This window comes from Corticium candelabrum, chromosome 2 (assembly GCF_963422355.1).
Source record: "Corticium candelabrum chromosome 2, ooCorCand1.1, whole genome shotgun sequence".
NCBI lineage: Eukaryota > Metazoa > Porifera > Homoscleromorpha > Homosclerophorida > Plakinidae > Corticium > Corticium candelabrum.
In genome coordinates, this window is record NC_085086.1 from 11,053,695 (window position 1) to 11,071,235 (window position 17,541).

General features: G+C 40.4%; 4 protein-coding genes across 7 annotated transcripts; 1 reads left to right on the forward strand and 3 right to left on the reverse strand.

The window, feature by feature from the left end:
* Nucleotides 1-260: 260 nt before the first annotated feature.
* On the reverse strand, nt 261-4,924 carry LOC134198253 (uncharacterized). 2 transcript variants are annotated; one of them, XM_062667613.1, is made up of 9 exons: nt 4,846-4,924; nt 4,686-4,785; nt 3,367-4,635; nt 2,128-2,335; nt 1,119-1,443; nt 880-1,049; nt 755-804; nt 542-685; nt 261-481 (listed from the first exon to the last, which is right to left on the reverse strand). In XM_062667613.1, the coding sequence occupies exons 2-9, from the start codon at nt 4,777-4,779 to the stop codon at nt 435-437; spliced, it is 2,307 nt and encodes a 768-aa protein (XP_062523597.1). In that variant the 5' UTR covers nt 4,780-4,785; nt 4,846-4,924; the 3' UTR covers nt 261-434. The 2 variants fall into 2 exon arrangements, with proteins under 2 accessions (XP_062523597.1, XP_062523598.1); XM_062667614.1 differs by lacking the exon at nt 4,846-4,924 and having other exon boundaries at nt 3,367-4,625; nt 4,686-4,780.
* Nucleotides 4,925-9,485: 4,561 nt separating this feature from the next.
* On the reverse strand, nt 9,486-11,340 carry LOC134198424 (G-protein coupled receptor GRL101-like). Of its 3 annotated transcripts, none has more exons than XM_062667818.1 (4): nt 11,276-11,340; nt 11,094-11,203; nt 10,635-11,029; nt 9,486-10,557 (listed from the first exon to the last, which is right to left on the reverse strand). In XM_062667818.1, exons 2-4 carry the CDS (start codon nt 11,158-11,160, stop codon nt 10,531-10,533), a joined length of 489 nt encoding a protein of 162 aa, XP_062523802.1. In that variant the 5' UTR covers nt 11,161-11,203; nt 11,276-11,340; the 3' UTR covers nt 9,486-10,530. The 3 variants fall into 3 exon arrangements, with proteins under 3 accessions (XP_062523802.1, XP_062523801.1, XP_062523800.1); XM_062667817.1 differs by having other exon boundaries at nt 9,486-10,102; nt 10,168-11,029; XM_062667816.1 differs by having other exon boundaries at nt 9,486-11,029; nt 11,276-11,330.
* Nucleotides 11,341-12,307: 967 nt separating this feature from the next.
* LOC134198578 (uncharacterized) lies at nt 12,308-14,149 on the reverse strand. The gene is made up of 2 exons (XM_062667996.1): nt 13,894-14,149; nt 12,308-13,823 (listed from the first exon to the last, which is right to left on the reverse strand). The coding sequence occupies exons 1-2, from the start codon at nt 13,952-13,954 to the stop codon at nt 12,514-12,516; spliced, it is 1,371 nt and encodes a 456-aa protein (XP_062523980.1). The 5' UTR covers nt 13,955-14,149; the 3' UTR covers nt 12,308-12,513.
* Nucleotides 14,150-14,972: 823 nt separating this feature from the next.
* On the forward strand, nt 14,973-17,434 carry LOC134198538 (uncharacterized). The gene is made up of 2 exons (XM_062667951.1): nt 14,973-15,031; nt 15,929-17,434. The coding sequence occupies exon 2, from the start codon at nt 15,964-15,966 to the stop codon at nt 17,194-17,196; it is 1,233 nt and encodes a 410-aa protein (XP_062523935.1). The 5' UTR covers nt 14,973-15,031; nt 15,929-15,963; the 3' UTR covers nt 17,197-17,434.
* The last annotated feature ends 107 nt before the right edge of the window (nt 17,435-17,541 follow it).

Genomic DNA, 17,541 nt, shown 5'->3' on the forward strand with positions numbered 1-17,541 from the left:
CCTCTGTGCTTGCAACGGAGCATGTCCGTGGCTACTCAAATTTGTCACTGCAGTGCACAGTCCCCTCTCGAGGGACCGACCTCCGCGTAAAGTTCTTGATGACGCGAACGCTACACCTTCCAGTTTATTCGAATACACGCTCACACCAGCTCCGTGTAGACTGTACGTTTCGTCACCCTTCGCAACGCTTCCAGCGATCGAAGACATTAGACTGATTGAAGCTAGCATGGTATCAATATTTATCTGAACTTTTTTTGTATTATGTTATACTATCCATGTAACAGAAGTACTACTCTAACTCCATGGTGCACATTACAATCAAACATGCTACGATTATGAAATGCTCAAATGTAAAACGACTTGATAAGTACAGAAAGACCGGACAACATCTGCATTCGCAGCAGTTTCTAGATCAAGCACAGTTTGTGATGACGTCACGCAGCAGTGTCGTGCAACATCGCCTGCAGGTTAGTCAATATATCTGCGTGCAAATAATAAAACAACAAGCTGACCGACAAATAAAGACAAACGTCATAAGTACCTGCAAAAGCTGGTCGATCATCTGTTTGCATTGAACAACAACTTCTCATCAGTTCGTCATATCCATGTGGACAAGGTTTTATTGGAACCTTGAATGGTGTTCCTTCTCTGATGTTTAATGCAATCACTACAGCATTGTTCTCTTCTACACAGACAGTCACATTTAAACTGTATCACTAAAGATCGTTACAAGATAAACGAAACAAGCGCAAACCGCCAAATGGTAAGATGCGCTCTCTGAATTGAAATAGAATAACACCAAAACTGTCAAACAACATAAATAGAACATGAAAATTCTATATCACACATATTGTAATTTAATAAATCGATGTATTGTACCTGTAAATGTCTGACTTTGCTAACGCTGGCATATCTAGGCGAACAGATCCGTATCGTTCAGGTGCAATGTATCCTAAAGAACCAGCTGCATGTAAAGTACTTCCATCTCCCGTGTAGCAAGCTGCAGTTGTAGTTGTAGCTCGTAATTTTGCCAATCCAAAGTCAGAGATCTGTAACAAAAAAGCAGAAATATGAAAGCTTACGCCCAATATTGACGATGATGGATGTTAAATAATTGCCTTGCAAGTGTATTTAGCTGACGACTTTTTAACCAATATGTTATTTGGTTTCAGATCACGATGAATGATTGGTGGATCAAGGCCATGAAGATGTGTCATGCCATCAGCTATCTGACAAGTCATATCCAGCTTGTTCTTCCAATTGTTCATGTAAGGGACAAATGTGTGAGAAGAAAGCAGCCTGGAAAGATCTCCACCATCAATATACTCTAAAACGATACCGAAGTGACGAGAATCGATGCAAACTCCAAAAATCTTGACAATATGTTTATGAGAAGGAATAGCCAGCAAAATAGAAGATTCTTTCATGATGCCATTCATCTCTCTACAAAACACGATATTTTAAATAACGAAAATTTAGAAATAAGAAACACGAAAGGATAAATTTATCACGCAAACACACACACACACACACACACACACACACACACACACACACACACACACACACACACACACACACACACACACACACACACACACACACACCTAAAAACCCTAAATGTCAGGAGCTGCCTCTCAGAGGTCACACCACCCGGCTGTTAAGCTGGGCCCTGTGCGCTACTCAGGGAACTCTGGGCCTGCGCTAGCAAACTCCTGGAGCAAGCCAGGTACTGGCAGGAGCACCGACTTGTGAAGCCAACTGTGGTGTGAGCACCCGAAGTCTCACCAGGACCCCAGTGGCTGATGTCACGTCACAGCCAATGGCCGCTTAGGACCCCAGTCAATGACCAGGTACTCAATTATACTCCTGGGTCGAGAGAAGCAAATGTGTGTTAGTTTCTTGCTTAATGAAATTATGCCATAGCTCGCCATCACTGTGACTTGAACACACACACACACACACACACACACACACACACACACACACACACACACACACACACACACACACACACACACACACACACACACACACACACACACACACACACACACACACACACACACACACACACACACACACACACACACACACACACACACACACACACACACACACACGTACATGTCTGTAAAACGAGGTCCTCCAATGAATGGTATCTTAAATGCAACGACGGTGTTTCCCTGTAAGACTGCTTTGTATACATCAGCAAAACCTCCTCTGCCAATCAAGTCGCATCTTCGATCATATATCAAATCTTTGCGTTGGAAAACTTTGTGAGCAGGAATGACGGTGTCACGAGCACCAGCTCCAAAATCAACAAGAGCTCGACCTTGTTGACAGCAATAAGACAATTAGATTAGAAAAAGACGGTAACTATGCATCAAACTAAAACACAATTGCAAAACAAATAGAACCAAGCACACAGAAGCAAACCAGTTACACATCCAGCATATTCTAGATTTAAAAATTTAAGAACATGTTTACTTAACAAAACTTATATATATAAAGTATTCAACTTGCATAACTCATTCTAGAAAAGACTGCTGCACAATGTAGTTACATCCTATATATTGATTAATGATAGCAACTAGTATTAGTATTATAATCACCAACGTTAGCAAAAAGCATAGATAGTGTTACCGCTAGTGGCTACTTATTGAAGATGTAACATACCGTATTTCTTTAGATAGTGGCCGCGGCCTCTATTTTTAACAAGGTTACGGAACTGCAGCCTCTAGAAGAGGGCGGCCTTGAGTTTCTAAACACCGTGACACGTTGATACTTGAACGTCACATTTCTTTCTGTTGACATAATTGGACGCTTTTGAAGGGGCAGGTTTAGCCTGTAATTACCATAAATAACTATTATGTTATAATTGAGAGACAAATGCGCGTAGTGATATGGGCGTGGCCAGTAACTTTGCTGACTTTAGGTGCGGCCTCAATTCGAGGGAGGCCTCTATTCAAAGAAATACGGTTAAGGCATGCACTGAATGTACAACGATTCCGAATTTGTTGTTTGGCATCCCTCGATCAACGCGTAGAAACATCAAACTTGCAAAGAACATGAGAAATGCATTGAACTAGCACATACCTAAACGTGCAAGCAAAGGTATCTAGACTGCCACTCTTTCAAGAAAAAAATAAATTTGAAAATGTGGTCTAGGACTGGCACTCGATGTAGGTGCTAAAGCAGTCTTCTTACGTTCGGCTAGAATTAGTATTCAACATCATATGTTGATCATGCGCAAATCTAATCAGCAACTTTGAATACAATAAAAGTAGAGTGTAATGACAGTTACACGCATTGAAAACAATCATACTGTCTGTTTATTCAAGCAGTATCTAGAACTGATCTCACTTGACTCAATGGTAGACGGCAAGAGTCTGCTCTGATTAGAATTCCAGTCAGAAGGATCTGTATCATTGTCTTCATCAATTTGGTGAACACATCTGACCCATGGAATACAGCTGCAACGTTCAACTCCTCTAATGTGATCATCGTGGTAGTTGGAACTGTTTTGTCTCATAGATATGTTGCATTTCATTCGTCTACAAAACTTGCGAATTGAATGTAAAAAGTTCTTTCCTGTTAATGTGTAGATGAGAGGATTAACTGCTGGACTGATTGAGATGAGAAGAACATTTGCTGCAGTAGTATTGTTAAATTGCCGAGATTCTGTAGAATCTATATCTACAAATTGCATGCCAACCATTCTTGACCAATGCAATGCAGTTGTGGGAATCCAACATGCAATGTTTATTAGAACAATTACACTCAATCTCCATTGAAATTTGTGTATGTCAGATGTTCTTGTTAGGTTTCTCGGAGAGGCTCTTCTACGAACCGTGAGGCACACTATCAAATAGAGAACAACATATGACAATGTAAGAAGAGTACATAGAGATGCCACAGCTGCTCCTAGAAAAGGATTGAGGCCAGCATCTAATTCACAAGAGATACCATCGAGATCGTTAGTTACAGTGGTGTAATTGCCGTGTGAGACTGATTCAGTACTATTGATGCAATAACCAAAATAACCGCATGACTGAACTAAAGCACAACTTCCAAAAATCGCAGTAATTTGTGCACGACTTGAGTAACGGACATTAGATCTGTCTACCCAGCTGCTTTCATATTGAAACAAAAATGGCACATCAACATATAGAAAAAGCAAAAACGGGGACAAAATACTAGCAACGACCAAAACAACTTGGTAAATGATTGTGGTGACCACAACTCGCTTGCGAACTAGTGAGCAACAACAACGAGAACACCATCCGTTTAGTACTTGAAACGAGTAAACTGCAATATTGAAAGTTGCCCACTGAGCTGTGAGACAAGAAACCCAAGACAGAACGGAGCTTGTATTGCACACATAACGCGTAGAGACTTGTTCCCAATGCTTTTGTTGTCCTAGATGAGATTCAGTCACTAGACCCTCAAGAAGAAGCAAGTGAACACAATAGAAGAAGTCTGAAACTGCTAGCATGATGATGAGGATTGAGAGAGGAGACGATCTCTGATCTCTTTTCTGTGCAAGTCTCCACACCACAACCAATATGTTACCAATAATTCCAATCGAAAGCAACATCCAAACAACGACATGGAAAACATCGCTGGCCAAAACTAGAGATACAAATGAACGTTTGATAAATATCATTTTTTGGGTGTTTTACCATCTCCGGAAGGTTCGTAGAAATCGTATGATGGGTAGTCTGATGTGGGAATGTTCTTTTCATCAATAACAGAGACACCCCCACTTTCTTCCATGACGGTCTAGCGACAAAGCAAGTGGCTAATCAGTTGTGTTCTCACACTAAAACTGTCGCACCTCACCAATTGCGACGACTACAAGATACCAATGTCTGAAACAAATAACACGAAGCCGCTCTGCTAATTAGCAAAACGTTCCCTGAAACTCACGTGCAAACATTAGTTACGTGAAAGCATGCAAACAATCCCCACTTGTTTACATTCGAATCTATAAAATTATAGAGATGTTAGACTTTAATTTAAAGTGTAATTGATCAGTCATTGCACAAAATAGGAAATTATCACTACAATCACAAGCTGTCTTATGGTCGCGTTTAATTAATTTCCACTGTATTTGACAGAAACGCTCTAGACACTGTAGCATACGCATACATTAGCAAGTGCAAAGACTCTATTATCAATTATCTCATGTTTACACAAATTTATAAATCCACCAAAAGCTATATCCCGTCTGCATGTTCTTTAGTTAATTGTCATCATGACAAACATTTGTATAGTGTTAAGCATTTACCAATGGTTCATAAAAGAATTTAGGGAATCTTTTGTGCTTTCAAAATTGTCCCACACATTCTCTTCGGTTTCATCATTTCGTCAGAGTAATTTCCAGTGACGTATCATTGGGATCGTTTGTTATGTGCTTAATTCATTTGAGCCACAATAGAATTTATTCGGTTTCAGGACTTCTTTGTTTGCTGCTTCTTTCAACCCACCTCCCTCACCTATCACACGGATAGCATTCTGAATGTAGTTTGCCCTGCTATCACCCAGATCACGTGCGGCATGTCAATGGCATTGACTAGAATGGCCATGTAGAATGTAAATGCTAGTAATGAGAAGTTACACATGCGTTCTAGAAAGTGTGTTCGGTGAGTGGATGGTCCGGCCATTTAATTTTTCTTTTTAATTTTTATGTTTTTATTTTCAATTTTTAATTTTTAGTTAATTTTTTAATTTTTAATTAGTAATTTTGTAATTTTTTGCTTGCATTTTCATTTAAAATTTTGTGTTTATTAAATTTTACCTTTAACTTTTAATTTTTAACTTTTATTTCTATTTTTTGTAAAATGGTTTTTCATCTTTTGATGTTTGATTTTTGTGATCTTTAGATTTATCCTCTAAAAGTTTGATTTTTTTAGGCACCTATGTGCTCAAAACTAGAAACTTGAACGCGCAGTTCGCTTTTCTATTTCTAACATGAATAGAAAATAGAAAATAGAAAATAGAAATAACCAAGGATGTTAGACACAGCGGGAGTCTCAGCGGAGGAGGTCTCAGCGGGGCTTCCTTTCGTACGCGTGTCTCAGGAGATCACATTTCCAACCCACACTTTCCGTCACGTGTCAAACCACGTTGGCAGCTCTTGACAACTCCGCTCTGACACACAACGTCGTGCCAGTGAATACCGCGGTCCCTAGCTGTGTAGGTACGTGCATTGTACACAACACGCTACCTTTACCGTAGCTAAACCGGTTGGAAGGGAAATGCTATGCAAGATAGGCTCCCACTAGCTAGCGGATCGCCGAGTTGGCAACTGCGGTGACGAAGTATACGGAACGACGTTTGTTGTCTAGGAAAAATCGAGACACAATTAAAACATCGAAATCGTCAACCTACTACAATTAATTAAGTAGTAGACTGCGCGCTTTCACGGGCGCGCTATTACGGGCACACTCTAGATGTAGTACACGGTACCGGTACCGTTTACAAGGGTGGGCGTGGTACTCTATAGCAGGTCACATTTCTCATTTGCATGACGTCGCACAACTCATCAAGTAAACAGACATGCACGTCCATCGTGAACGCCTTCTGAACTCTAGTTGAAGTCAACTCAACTGATCTCTATTTGCTCAACTCAACTCAATTAATTGACTCAACTAGCTAGCGTGTGGTGTGCGGCTACAACTGAAGAAGTATGGTCATAGGTAGTCAGCTACAGCTAGAGCTAGTTACTAAGTAGACTACTATCTCAATGCTAGACATAACTACTGGACTCAATAGTGCTAGACAATGATTGTAGATCGAGTTCTACCGTGTCACTCGATGATATCTGGCCTGTCATTGTCGATGCGTACGTTCACATCTGCAGTCGGCTAGCTGCAGCTTGTTTCGAGTGACTTCCATACCCCACAGGTCAACACTCTTCTTGATTTCTCTGACTGCAGATTGCGACCGCGCTTTCTTGCTGCTCGGTGCTACCGATCTAAACGCAGACCAAGAGGAAGACGGCGCCGGAGTTCATGAAGATCCGGGTGCTGGACCTGTTGTGGTCCTAGCAGTATGGTGACTTGCTTCACTGGTTACACTTACAACTGGCTGCAGCTGTAGGCGACGACTTTGCGAAAACGACGAGGCATCGGACACATTCAACTTTTCCAAGAGCGGGTCGCCGTAGAGTTGATAGCGATGACCAGCCGAGAGTCCGTCAAATTGACCTCCGGTCTGAGAAAATATTGCCATCTCGTTGTCATCCTCTCTAAATGACTTCTACCTACACAGTGATACGCAACACTGAATTTTGTCGATTACCTTAATTAATTAGTTAACATTGTAGGATTTTTTAACATGTAAAGTTGTTTGCGCCGTCTACAACTTGACTTGCCTTGAAAACTCGAGACAGTCGCAAACTGCTCACGTCCGACAATTTTATTGGCAGCTTTTGCGTTCCTCGAATAATGGTCACCATGTCAAATGGTCCAGTTAACCGTCGTTGCCTGTCCGTCGTCTCCACACGCACACTAAAATGATTTTACTAACGATTGCCAACTACTGACTGATACGACCTCCTCTACTAGAGCCGAGGCGGTGTGACCACGCCTAGCGAACTCTTCATAATATTAGGCAAAAACAATATGAGAGATGCAAGTTGAGGTGACCTAACGTAGACGACGCTTACAAAGCAACTGTAGTGGAGGCTGCGAAAGTCTACCCAAGAATGTCTTGCGGTGTGAGAGAACAGTCGACCCGTCCAATTACTATCGAGCGGTGGTGCGTACTCTTCTAGAGCTGCAATGCGATTTGTTTCGACGTTTATTGTTAGCCACGCATGGGGTTAGCTAACTCTTCTCACAAACAACCAGACTAGAAGCCATGAAAGCTTCGAAGCAAATCGTTTATCACTAGCTAGGTGGGGTGTGAGACCATACGGCCACGCCTTTCTCTCCTCTCGCAAACAGCTACCTCCGCACGGTGTATCGATAAATAAACTCTCTGAACGTCAAAAGCTATAGGCTTTCCAAATGTACGAAAGCAATTTACAAACTGTAGACATCATCACCCTTGCTAGATCTCACACCTGATCATTGAGGGAATTCCCAGGGAAGACACGCCCTCAACTTGCACAACCAGATATTGCAGTATAAATTGAAAATTACAAAATTACAAATCAAAAATTTAAAAAATTAAATAAAAATTACAAATTAAAAACTGAAAACATGAAAATTGAAATGTAGATAATTAAATGGCCGGTCCATCCACTGACCCAATACGTTGCCAATAATTTCAATGGCAAGTGACATCCAAATATCGACATGGAAACCATTACTAGCCAAAACTAAAAACCACGTCAAATCACCATAATTTCTAAGTGCATTGTTAGTCTTTTCGTTACTTGCTTTCTCCAGATAACTCGTACCAGTAATGAAACGGATAGACTATTGTTGGAATATTGGATTCGTTATCTAGATAAACCACTGCTTTCTGTCATAGCCTACTAGGAAGCAAGTCGCAAATTAGTCAATTAACCGCATGAGCGAAACCTGGACTTAAATTGCAAGTTACCGATGTTCCAGACACAGAACAGCCTCGTCCTCAGGCGTTCGCCTCGCTCCTCCGTGCAGCGCTCGCGCGTCACAAACATTCCCTGAAACTCACGTGCAATCGCGCTAATTACGTGAAAGCATGCAAACAATCCCCGCTTGCTTACATTCAAACTTTAGAATTATAAAGATGCTAGACACTATAGCAAGCATTATAACTAATGTAAAGACTGTATTACCAATTATCTCATGTCTATATAAATTTATAAATCTACAAAAAGCAAAATCTCGAGTCCATGGTTTCCAGTTCTTTGATCTTTTCAATCTTACGGTGACAGGACATGCAAAGTAGCGTCGCTATAGACCATCACGGTCCTAGACATGTCTAGTCCCTTTTAGCATCAATTAATTTACAATAAGGAATTTAGGGAAACTTTTTGTGTCTATTTGGTTTTAGTATTTCGTTAAGGGTAATAATTTTGAAGGCTCTCAAACTCGTTTACCGTATGTTTACTGTATAAGTTAGTCACACTAGTAGAATGTATTCGGTTTTAGGATGTTTGTTGCTTCTTTCAGTCCACCTGCATGTCTTACGTATGTATACGCTTCATTCTAAATATAGACTTAAATGATTGCCACGTTATTTTAGGAAATCACGTGTAGCACTAAAATGGCAATGACTGGCTAAAATATAAATGAACCGTAAGAGAAAGTGTTACTTTGTCTGTGTTGTGTTGCCAGTTAGTCAAGTGGTATTGTAATAAACCAACTGTCATGCCTGAACGTGATGTAACGAAATTACCATGCAAGGGTTAAGTAGACTGTATGTAACTGCTGATGGAGCAGTGGTACTTGTTGATGATGTAACTTAGACAAACATGTATACATCTGTTCCCTAACTGGCACTCATCAACGCGTAGGAACATCAATTATCAACCTTTTGCACAGAACACGAAAAATGTATTTTTATTGAATTTTAACAAGCAGAGTATATAAACATATACATACGCCCAAAGTAGCAAGCAGAGAGTGCCACTCTTTCAAAACCATGTCACTGCTAGACTAGATGTCACTTGACTTCATTAATGAGTGTACATTCGCACAATCTAGAGAGTAACCTTGCATACAATATATCCGAGTAAAATGCAATGACACACATTGAAAACAGTTACTCTGTGCCATACAACATTAGCTGATGTGAATTTTTTAGCTCGTTTCACTTGACTCATTGGTAGACGGCAGGAGTCTGCTCTGATCAGAATTCCAGTCAGAAGTATCTGGATCATTCTCTTCATCTTGATGAACACATCTGACACATGGAATACAGCTGCAACGTTCAACTCCTCTAATGTGATCGTCATGGTAGTTGGAACTGTTTCGTCTCACAGATATGTCGCATTTCATTCGTCTACAAAACTTGCGAATTGAATGTAAAAAGTTCTTTCCTGTAAATGTATAGATGAGAGGATTAACTGCTGGACTGATTGAGATGAGAAGAACATTTGCTGCAGTAAAATCGTTTAGCTGAGAATCACCAAGATTATTTTGTGACCGGACAAAGATTCCTGTCCAATGCAATGCAGTTGTGGGAATCCAGCATAGAAAGTTTAGGATAACAATTACACTCAACCTCCATTGAAGTTTGTGTATGTCAGATGTTCTTGTTAGGTTTCCACGAGACGCTCTTCTACGAACCGTGAGGCACACTATCAAATAGAGAACAACTGATGACAATGTAAGAAGAGTACATAGAGATGCCACAGCTGCTCCTAGAAGGTAGTCAAAATTTACAACGCAGAAAGTACCCTCGTAAATGACAGTAGAATGCATATGGTTGCCCTGTGAGACTGACTCGGTATAATTGATGCAAGAAGCAAAACCACTTGACTGAACTAAAGCACAACGTCCAAAAATCTCGGTAATTTGTTCACGTCTCGAGTAACTAAAATTGTCTATCCAGGTTATGTTATTTGTACTATAGACGTCTTCATATTCAGGTGGTACAAACAAGAAAGGCATACTAGAATAGTGCGAAAACACAAACATGGACAAAATACTAGCCACGACAAAAATGACTTGGCAAATGATTGTGATAACCAGAATTCTTGTACGAACTAGTGAACAGCAAAACCGTGAACAGCATCCGCTCATTGCTTGCAACGAGTAAACTGCAATATTGAAAGTTGTCCACTGAGCTGTGAGACAAGAGAACCAAGACAGAACGGAGCTTGTACTGCACACATAACGCGTAGAGACTTGTTCCCAAAGCCTCTGTTGTCCTAGATGAGATTCAGTCATTAGGCTCTCGAGAAGAATCAAGTGAACACAATATAAGAAGTCTGAAATTGCTAGCATGATGATGAGGATCGAGAGAGGTGACGATCTCTGATCTCTTTTCTGTGCAAGTCTCCACACCACAACCAATACGTTACCAATAATTCCAATCGAAAGTAACATCCAAACAACCGCATGAAACAAGTCGCTGGCCAAAACTGGATAGAAAACAAACGCTCAACGTTTGATAACGAAAGCTTTTACTTTCCTAGAGTTTCTTACCATCTCCAGAGGGCTCGTATTCGTACATGTAGTCAAAATACACGGTGCCTGTTGGAAATGTCTGCATACTCTCTATGTATGTCACCAACCAAAGGAATGCCTACTAGAATCTGTTCAAAAAACGAACAAACCGTTTGTAATATCCCAACACTAGAGCGTGCGTAGGAAGGTGAAAGTTGCACCTAATCGAAAGCTCGTGATGAGGTGGGTAGATCGAAATGAATAGATACGAACTCGGATTGACTCTAAAAAATAGAATATAGAACTAGCAATAGACATAATAATATATTTGGCATGTCTTTAAAGTTTTACTAAACATTTTATTAAGTTTAATTTTTGATCAAAGTCTAATTGATTAGTAACTATTAGACGTATTTCTTTACTGTTCTAGTTGATAGACACACTCCAGACACTCTAGTGTGCATTACCTTTACACCCCGTTCAATATGTCACAGATTTATGAATGTATCTATTGTCTGTTTGTTATATATGCAATTCTATTCTGTTTCAACATAAACGAGTGTCGGGAAACAGTTGGCTTTCAAAAGCATCCTACACATTCGTACTCGCGGTTTCAGTAGATTATATCTAGATGGCTGGGGGAATTTTGAGAGACCAAGCATTTGGCTTTCAAAATCGCCTAGCTGATCAGGCGCAGTTTATTCCAGCTACAAGAGAATCAAAAAATTATTTGTTTGCTACTTCTCTAGTTTACCTGTCCCAAAACACATTTATATGTAGGGAGTTTAATTAATTAACGAACCAGCTAACGTAGTTGAATTTGTCCGAAGATGCGCTGCTGAGAGCACGCGCACACAGCGGGCTCACGAGGGTCTTACGATGAACGGATCATACGCATTGCTAGTGACTTATCCCGCCCGCCACAGCGCAGCAAGCGTCGCAGAGTGCGTGTATTTCTTTTCGTTTCCCACCCTCTCATCCCGATGTCGGATGACCTCGTACTTGGGAGGCCTTTTTCCCTCCCTTTATTCCATTAAATCTCCGTGGTTATCCATGTCAAAGGTGAGTTAGGATGGAGTACGGTCTAAAGTCCCGGATCTGCGCCAGTCGGTTCTCCTGGACTGGGCACCGCCCACTACCCACGCATTATGCAGGCTGGCTCAGGTTTGTGGTCGCGTCAAGTCGGCAAATGACAGTCGTCACTGGAAAACTGACGGAGGCAACGTTGTGAATGTAGAAGTAGGTTTGCCCCGCCTATTTTTAGATCACAAGCAGCACACTAATGGCAAAGTGTAGTCCAGAGCCAGCACTCTGCTTGCTCGTACAGTATACTACTTACGAAAAGGTTGCATACAACCTTGCATACAATATGATCGAGTAAACTGTAATGGCACGCATCCAAACTAGTTACCCTGTTGCTCTAGCCATGCAATAGTAGCCTGTAGGTAATGTCAATCTGTTAGGTAATTTCACTTGACTCATCGGTAGACGGTAGGAGTCTACTCTGATCAGAATTCCAGTCGGAAGTATCTTCAGTATTGTAGTAGTCTGGATGATTGTCTTCACCTTGGTGAACACATCTGACCCATGGAATACAGCTGCAACGTTCAACTCCTCTAATGTGATCGCCATGATAGTTGGAATCGTTTCGTCTCACAGATATGTCGCATTTCATTTGTCTACAAGACTTGCGAATTGAATGTAAAAAGTTCTTTCCTGCAAAAGTGTAGATGAGAGGATTAACTGCTGGACTCATTGAGATGAGAAAAACATTTGCTGCAGTAGAATCACTTGACCAAGAATCGCTAGGACCACCTGGTGACACTTGAATTATTCCTGACATCAAATGCAATGCAGTTGTAGGAATCCAACAAAGAGTGTTTAGGATAACAATTACACTCAACCTCCATTGAAGTTTGTGTATGTCAGATGTACTTGTTACGTTTGCACGAGAAGATCTTCTGCGAATCGTGACGCACAAGAATAAATAGAGAACAACAGATGACAATGTAAGAACAGTACTTAGACATGCCACAGCTGCTCCCCAATAGTCATAATATTCGGTATGTGCCCTTTCACTACAAATGATACTTCTAATGACAGTAGTGTGACTGCCATGTGAGATTGTTTCGGTCATATTTATGCAAGCATCAAGTCCACTTGACTGTACAATGGCACAACGTCCAAAAATCTCGGTAATTTGTTCACGCCTTGAGTAACGGTAATTCTGTATCCAAGTGTTGTTTTCGTAGTTAATTACGTCTTCATATTCATGTGGCACAAACAAAAAAGGATCATCAAAATATTGATGAACCGCAAGCATCGACAAAATACCAGCAATGACGAAAATAATCTGACAGATGATTGTGATAATCAGAATTCGTTTGCGAACTAGTGAACAGCAACAACGAGAACACCATCCGCTCATTGCTTGAAACGAGTAAAGTGCAATATTGAAAGTTGCCCACTGAGCTGTAGAGCAAGAGAACAAAGACAGAAGGGCGCTTGTACTGCACACATAACTCGTAGAGATTTGTGCCCAAAGCTTCTGTTGTCCTAGATGAGATTCAGTTACTAGACTCTCGAGAAGCAGCAAGTGAACACAATAGAAGAAGTCTGAAACTGCTAGCATGATGATGAGAATCGAGAGAGGAGATGATCTCTGATCTCTTGTCTGTGTAAGTCTCCACACCACAACCAATATGTTGCCAATAATTCCTAGTGAAAGTAATACCCAAACAACTGCATGAAAGATGTCGCTGGCCAAAACTGGATAGAAACATGCAACGCTCAATGTTTTGGTAAAGATCGAAAGCGCTGAAGTTCCTATGTTTCATACCATCTCCAGAGAGTTCGTACTGGTACTCGTTATCCACGTGCACGGTGTCTGTTGTCTGCATACTCCACTAGCTAGACTTACTCCAAGTAGTCGATGTATAGCCGCGTCCCGAGACTCTCTCGCGCTAGTCTTGTCCGGTGCCCGCATTAGAATTCCAGGCCTGTGTCATACGGGCACGAGACATGACTAGCGCGAGAGAGTCTGGGTACGAGGCTAGTCTATGTACGTCACCAACCAAGAAATGCCAACTAGACTGTACACTCTGAAACTCACGTGCAAGCAGTTGTTTTGCGCTCACGTGCATATAACCAATCATCTAGAGTCTTTTCTCCACCTTCTAGACACTCGTAACAAACTAGCTGTGATTACTACAGGTAAACTTGTATAATTAATCTCAAATGTTAGGAAACGCGTAAATTATAAAATATCTATTTTGACAATTATCTTTATTGAAGTTATACAACATTCTATTATTTTAATTAATATAATTAATTAAAATATATGTTTGACATAATTGCACTAATAGTAATTGCAAAAATTGTTTAATTAATTAATTTAGGATATTTAAATAATTTATTGATGTATGCCTGTCACAAGTAAAATAGCAGTCGAGTAGTTTTATAAAACCAAAAGTACAAACAAATTACAATACACCGTATACGTTAAGCTTTTACTTCTCAAGCTTGTGCGTAATTTCTTCTGATTATATTTTCAGGTTGATGGTACAGTAGTCTCGCGCAGCCAGCCCCTCTCTTTTTGATTTCCAAAAGAGGAGGGGCTGACTGCGCGAGTTGTTGAATTCATTATATCATACGTGTTTTGCTGCACGTGATGTTGGGGAATAGCGGGGTAAAGCTATACTTCTACATTCACAACGAAACGTATCTATACGTCGTACAAACACTAGCTAGACAAACAACAAACAAACACATCTCGTACAAATTTTACTGCAGCTGAAACGGGATATAAAAATTTTAAAGCTAAAACGTTTTTCAAAAGTTTCCCTAATTAATTAAGTACTGAAACCGATTAAGAATGTATACATATAAAATAGGCGGCGTTTCCTTCGACCTGCACGTGATCATTGTACTCAAAGCGATCGTTCGTGAGTCATCGGTTATTGAGTCGTCTGCATTAGGTTAGTTATGGCAGTTTTAGCTTAATATAACACAACTGATATGTCACTGGTCTAGTTACAGTGGTAGCTAGATTATGAAGGAAGTGAGCAACCGTACCTCTAGTCGTTTTCCTATTGGTAACGAAACTGATAATCAGACAGAAGGCTATGCAGGCGCGGATCTACCATAAGGCCCGAGGTGCCCGGGCACCAAGGTCCCTAGGGGGTGTGTCACCCATTTCCCGGACGTTCTTCCCGGATGTTTGGCGGCGATGTCTAAGCGGCAGTCAAGTTTAGAGCTCTTCGGGTTTAAAGTACCTCGGTTGGAGGTTCAAAACACAAGTAACGACACTTTACCAGATACTGAAGTTGAAGGCCCGACAAGGAGAACTGCAGCACCATCGCATGCTCCTCTGGATGGTCTGGATGCAGTCGATCCGCCATATGATCTTGGGCTTATAGGATATACAAATGGGCGGAAACTCAGTGCTTCTGACAGGTACTTGGGTACGAGTATATACCTGCTAAGAAAGTGTGAAACTTCGCAGCTCTACTAGTAGATATCAGTGGATTGCATGCATCGATATTCGGTAGCCTATCTATATAATAGTATACTACTAAGTTACGTGTCAAAATCAGCACACATCATCAGATATTAGAAATGTGCTACTAACCCAAGTCGTATTGTTCTTCTTTAAATTTAATATTAGCAACAATATCAAGTTCAAATTTCTCATTAATATTAAATTGGGGAGGTTCAAATATCTAATTAATATTAACTTGGGCACTAAACGAAATTGAATGCTGGATCCGCGCCTGCTATGGAATAGAGATTAACTATTATGAGCGTTCTGGAGACGGTAAGAAGCAAAAGGAAAGTTAGCAAGTGATTTATTGTTTATTTTTATGTATCTCTAGTTCTATCCAGCGACATCTTTCATGTCATTGTTTGGATGTTACTTTCAATTGGAATTATTGGTAACATATTGGTTGTGGTGTGGAGACTTGTACAGAAAAAAGATCAGAGATCGTCTCCTCTCTCAATCCTCATCATCATGCTAGCAATTCCAGACTTTTTGTATTGTGTTCACTTGATTCTTTTGGAGACTTTGGTATCCGAATTTCAACAAGATCAAACAGAGCGAAGCTATTTGTGCATCACAAGCGCGTATCTATCTTGGTTTTCTTGCTCCACAGCTCAGTGGGCTACTTTCAATATTGCTCTTTACTCGTGTCAAGCATTGTCTGATCCAAAATGGTGGCCTCTTTGCTTTTCACTGGTTCGTAGGCGAGGCTTGATTTTTGCAATTACTTTTCAATATGTGGCTGTTGTTGGAATGATTGTGATGGGACTTGCAACCTTTGAACATAGCTTTGAATCTGTTTGGTTTAGTCTACCGTTACAAGATACGTCTCTATATGACAATATCGCTAACAGTACTTTCTACAGAAGTACTAGTTACGTGCATTCTAACAGTGAACTAATTGCCGAAATTTTTGGACGTTGTGCTTGGACACAGTCAAATGGATTTAATTTTTGTCGTAATTTTACATATTCAGAAACACATGGCAACCATACTACCACCTACAAAAGTAGTACCTGCGGACTAAGTTTCGCTATCAGTGGCGTAAACGTAGGACTATTCGTAGCGTCTATGAATACTATTCTTACGTTGGCATGCGGTTTTCACTATTCATTGCTCAGTTTACTACTTCTTAGAGCAGGTTCTCAAACAAATGCAACACAAAGATCTGACATAGACAAACTTCGATGGAGTTTGAGACTAATTGTTTTTCTAAACAATTTATGTTGGATTCCTACGACAGTATTACATTGGATAACAGCTTTTGGCAATTTCAAACATATTTCTGATTCTTGGCTAAACAAATCAACTGTGACAAGTGTTCTTCTCATCTCAATCGGTCCAGCAGCTAATCCTTTCATCTACACCTTGACGGGAAAGAACTTCTTACGTTCAATTCGCAAGTTTTGTAGACGAATGAAATGCGAAATATCTGTGAGACGAAACAGTTCCAACTGCCATGATGATCACACTAGAGGAGTCGAACGTTGCAGCTGTATTCCATGTGTCAAATGTGTTCATCTCTTTCGAGATTTTGAGACCGAATACTGGAATACTGATGAGACTAAACTCCTGTCGTCTACGGATGAGACTTGTCTGTAGACTCATGCTACCTAACACTGCTGCTAGCTAGAGCATCTGTTGCAACAATTTTATGTAGCTACGTGTACTGTACGTCATTTTACTTATCTTGTGCTTTCACAATTGATGCTGCTGCAAACACAAACATATGATATTTTTAATATTTTATGTGCACTTGGAAACAGGTGTGTTACATGATATTATAGCATACTATTTGCTTCTTTGTTAATTTTTAATCCAATTACAATTACATTTTTGTGTGTTATTTCTAGTCTCGTCAAAAGTACGTCAATGTTTCTACGCAGTCGCTGAGCACGTGCATGCGCTAGTAAACAAGTTCCTCTTGCTTAAAAGTTTGGAAAGCTA

Excerpts from the sequence above, each read along its gene's own strand:
- LOC134198253 (XM_062667613.1), bottom strand. The coding sequence starts at position 4,779 with ATGGAAGAAAGTGGGGGTGTCTCTGTTATTGATGAAAAGAACATTCCC. Across the intron at positions 1,444-2,127 it reads GGACCTCGTTTTACAGACAT|AGAGATGAATGGCATCATGA; the intron begins GTACGTGTGTGT and ends CGTGTTTTGTAG. Across the intron at positions 805-879 it reads GCAAAGTCAGACATTTACAG|TTTTGGTGTTATTCTATTTC; the intron begins GTACAATACATC and ends GTTGTTTGACAG.
- LOC134198424 (XM_062667816.1), bottom strand. The coding sequence starts at position 11,160 with ATGCAGACATTTCCAACAGGCACCGTGTATTTTGACTACATGTACGAA. Across the intron at positions 11,030-11,093 it reads ATACGAGCCCTCTGGAGATG|TTTTGGCCAGCGACTTGTTT; the intron begins GTAAGAAACTCT and ends TTTTCTATCCAG.
- LOC134198578 (XM_062667996.1), bottom strand. The coding sequence starts at position 13,954 with ATGCAGACAACAGACACCGTGCACGTGGATAACGAGTACCAGTACGAA. Across the intron at positions 13,824-13,893 it reads GTACGAACTCTCTGGAGATG|TTTTGGCCAGCGACATCTTT; the intron begins GTATGAAACATA and ends GTTTCTATCCAG.
- LOC134198538 (XM_062667951.1), top strand. The coding sequence starts at position 15,964 with ATGTTACTTTCAATTGGAATTATTGGTAACATATTGGTTGTGGTGTGG.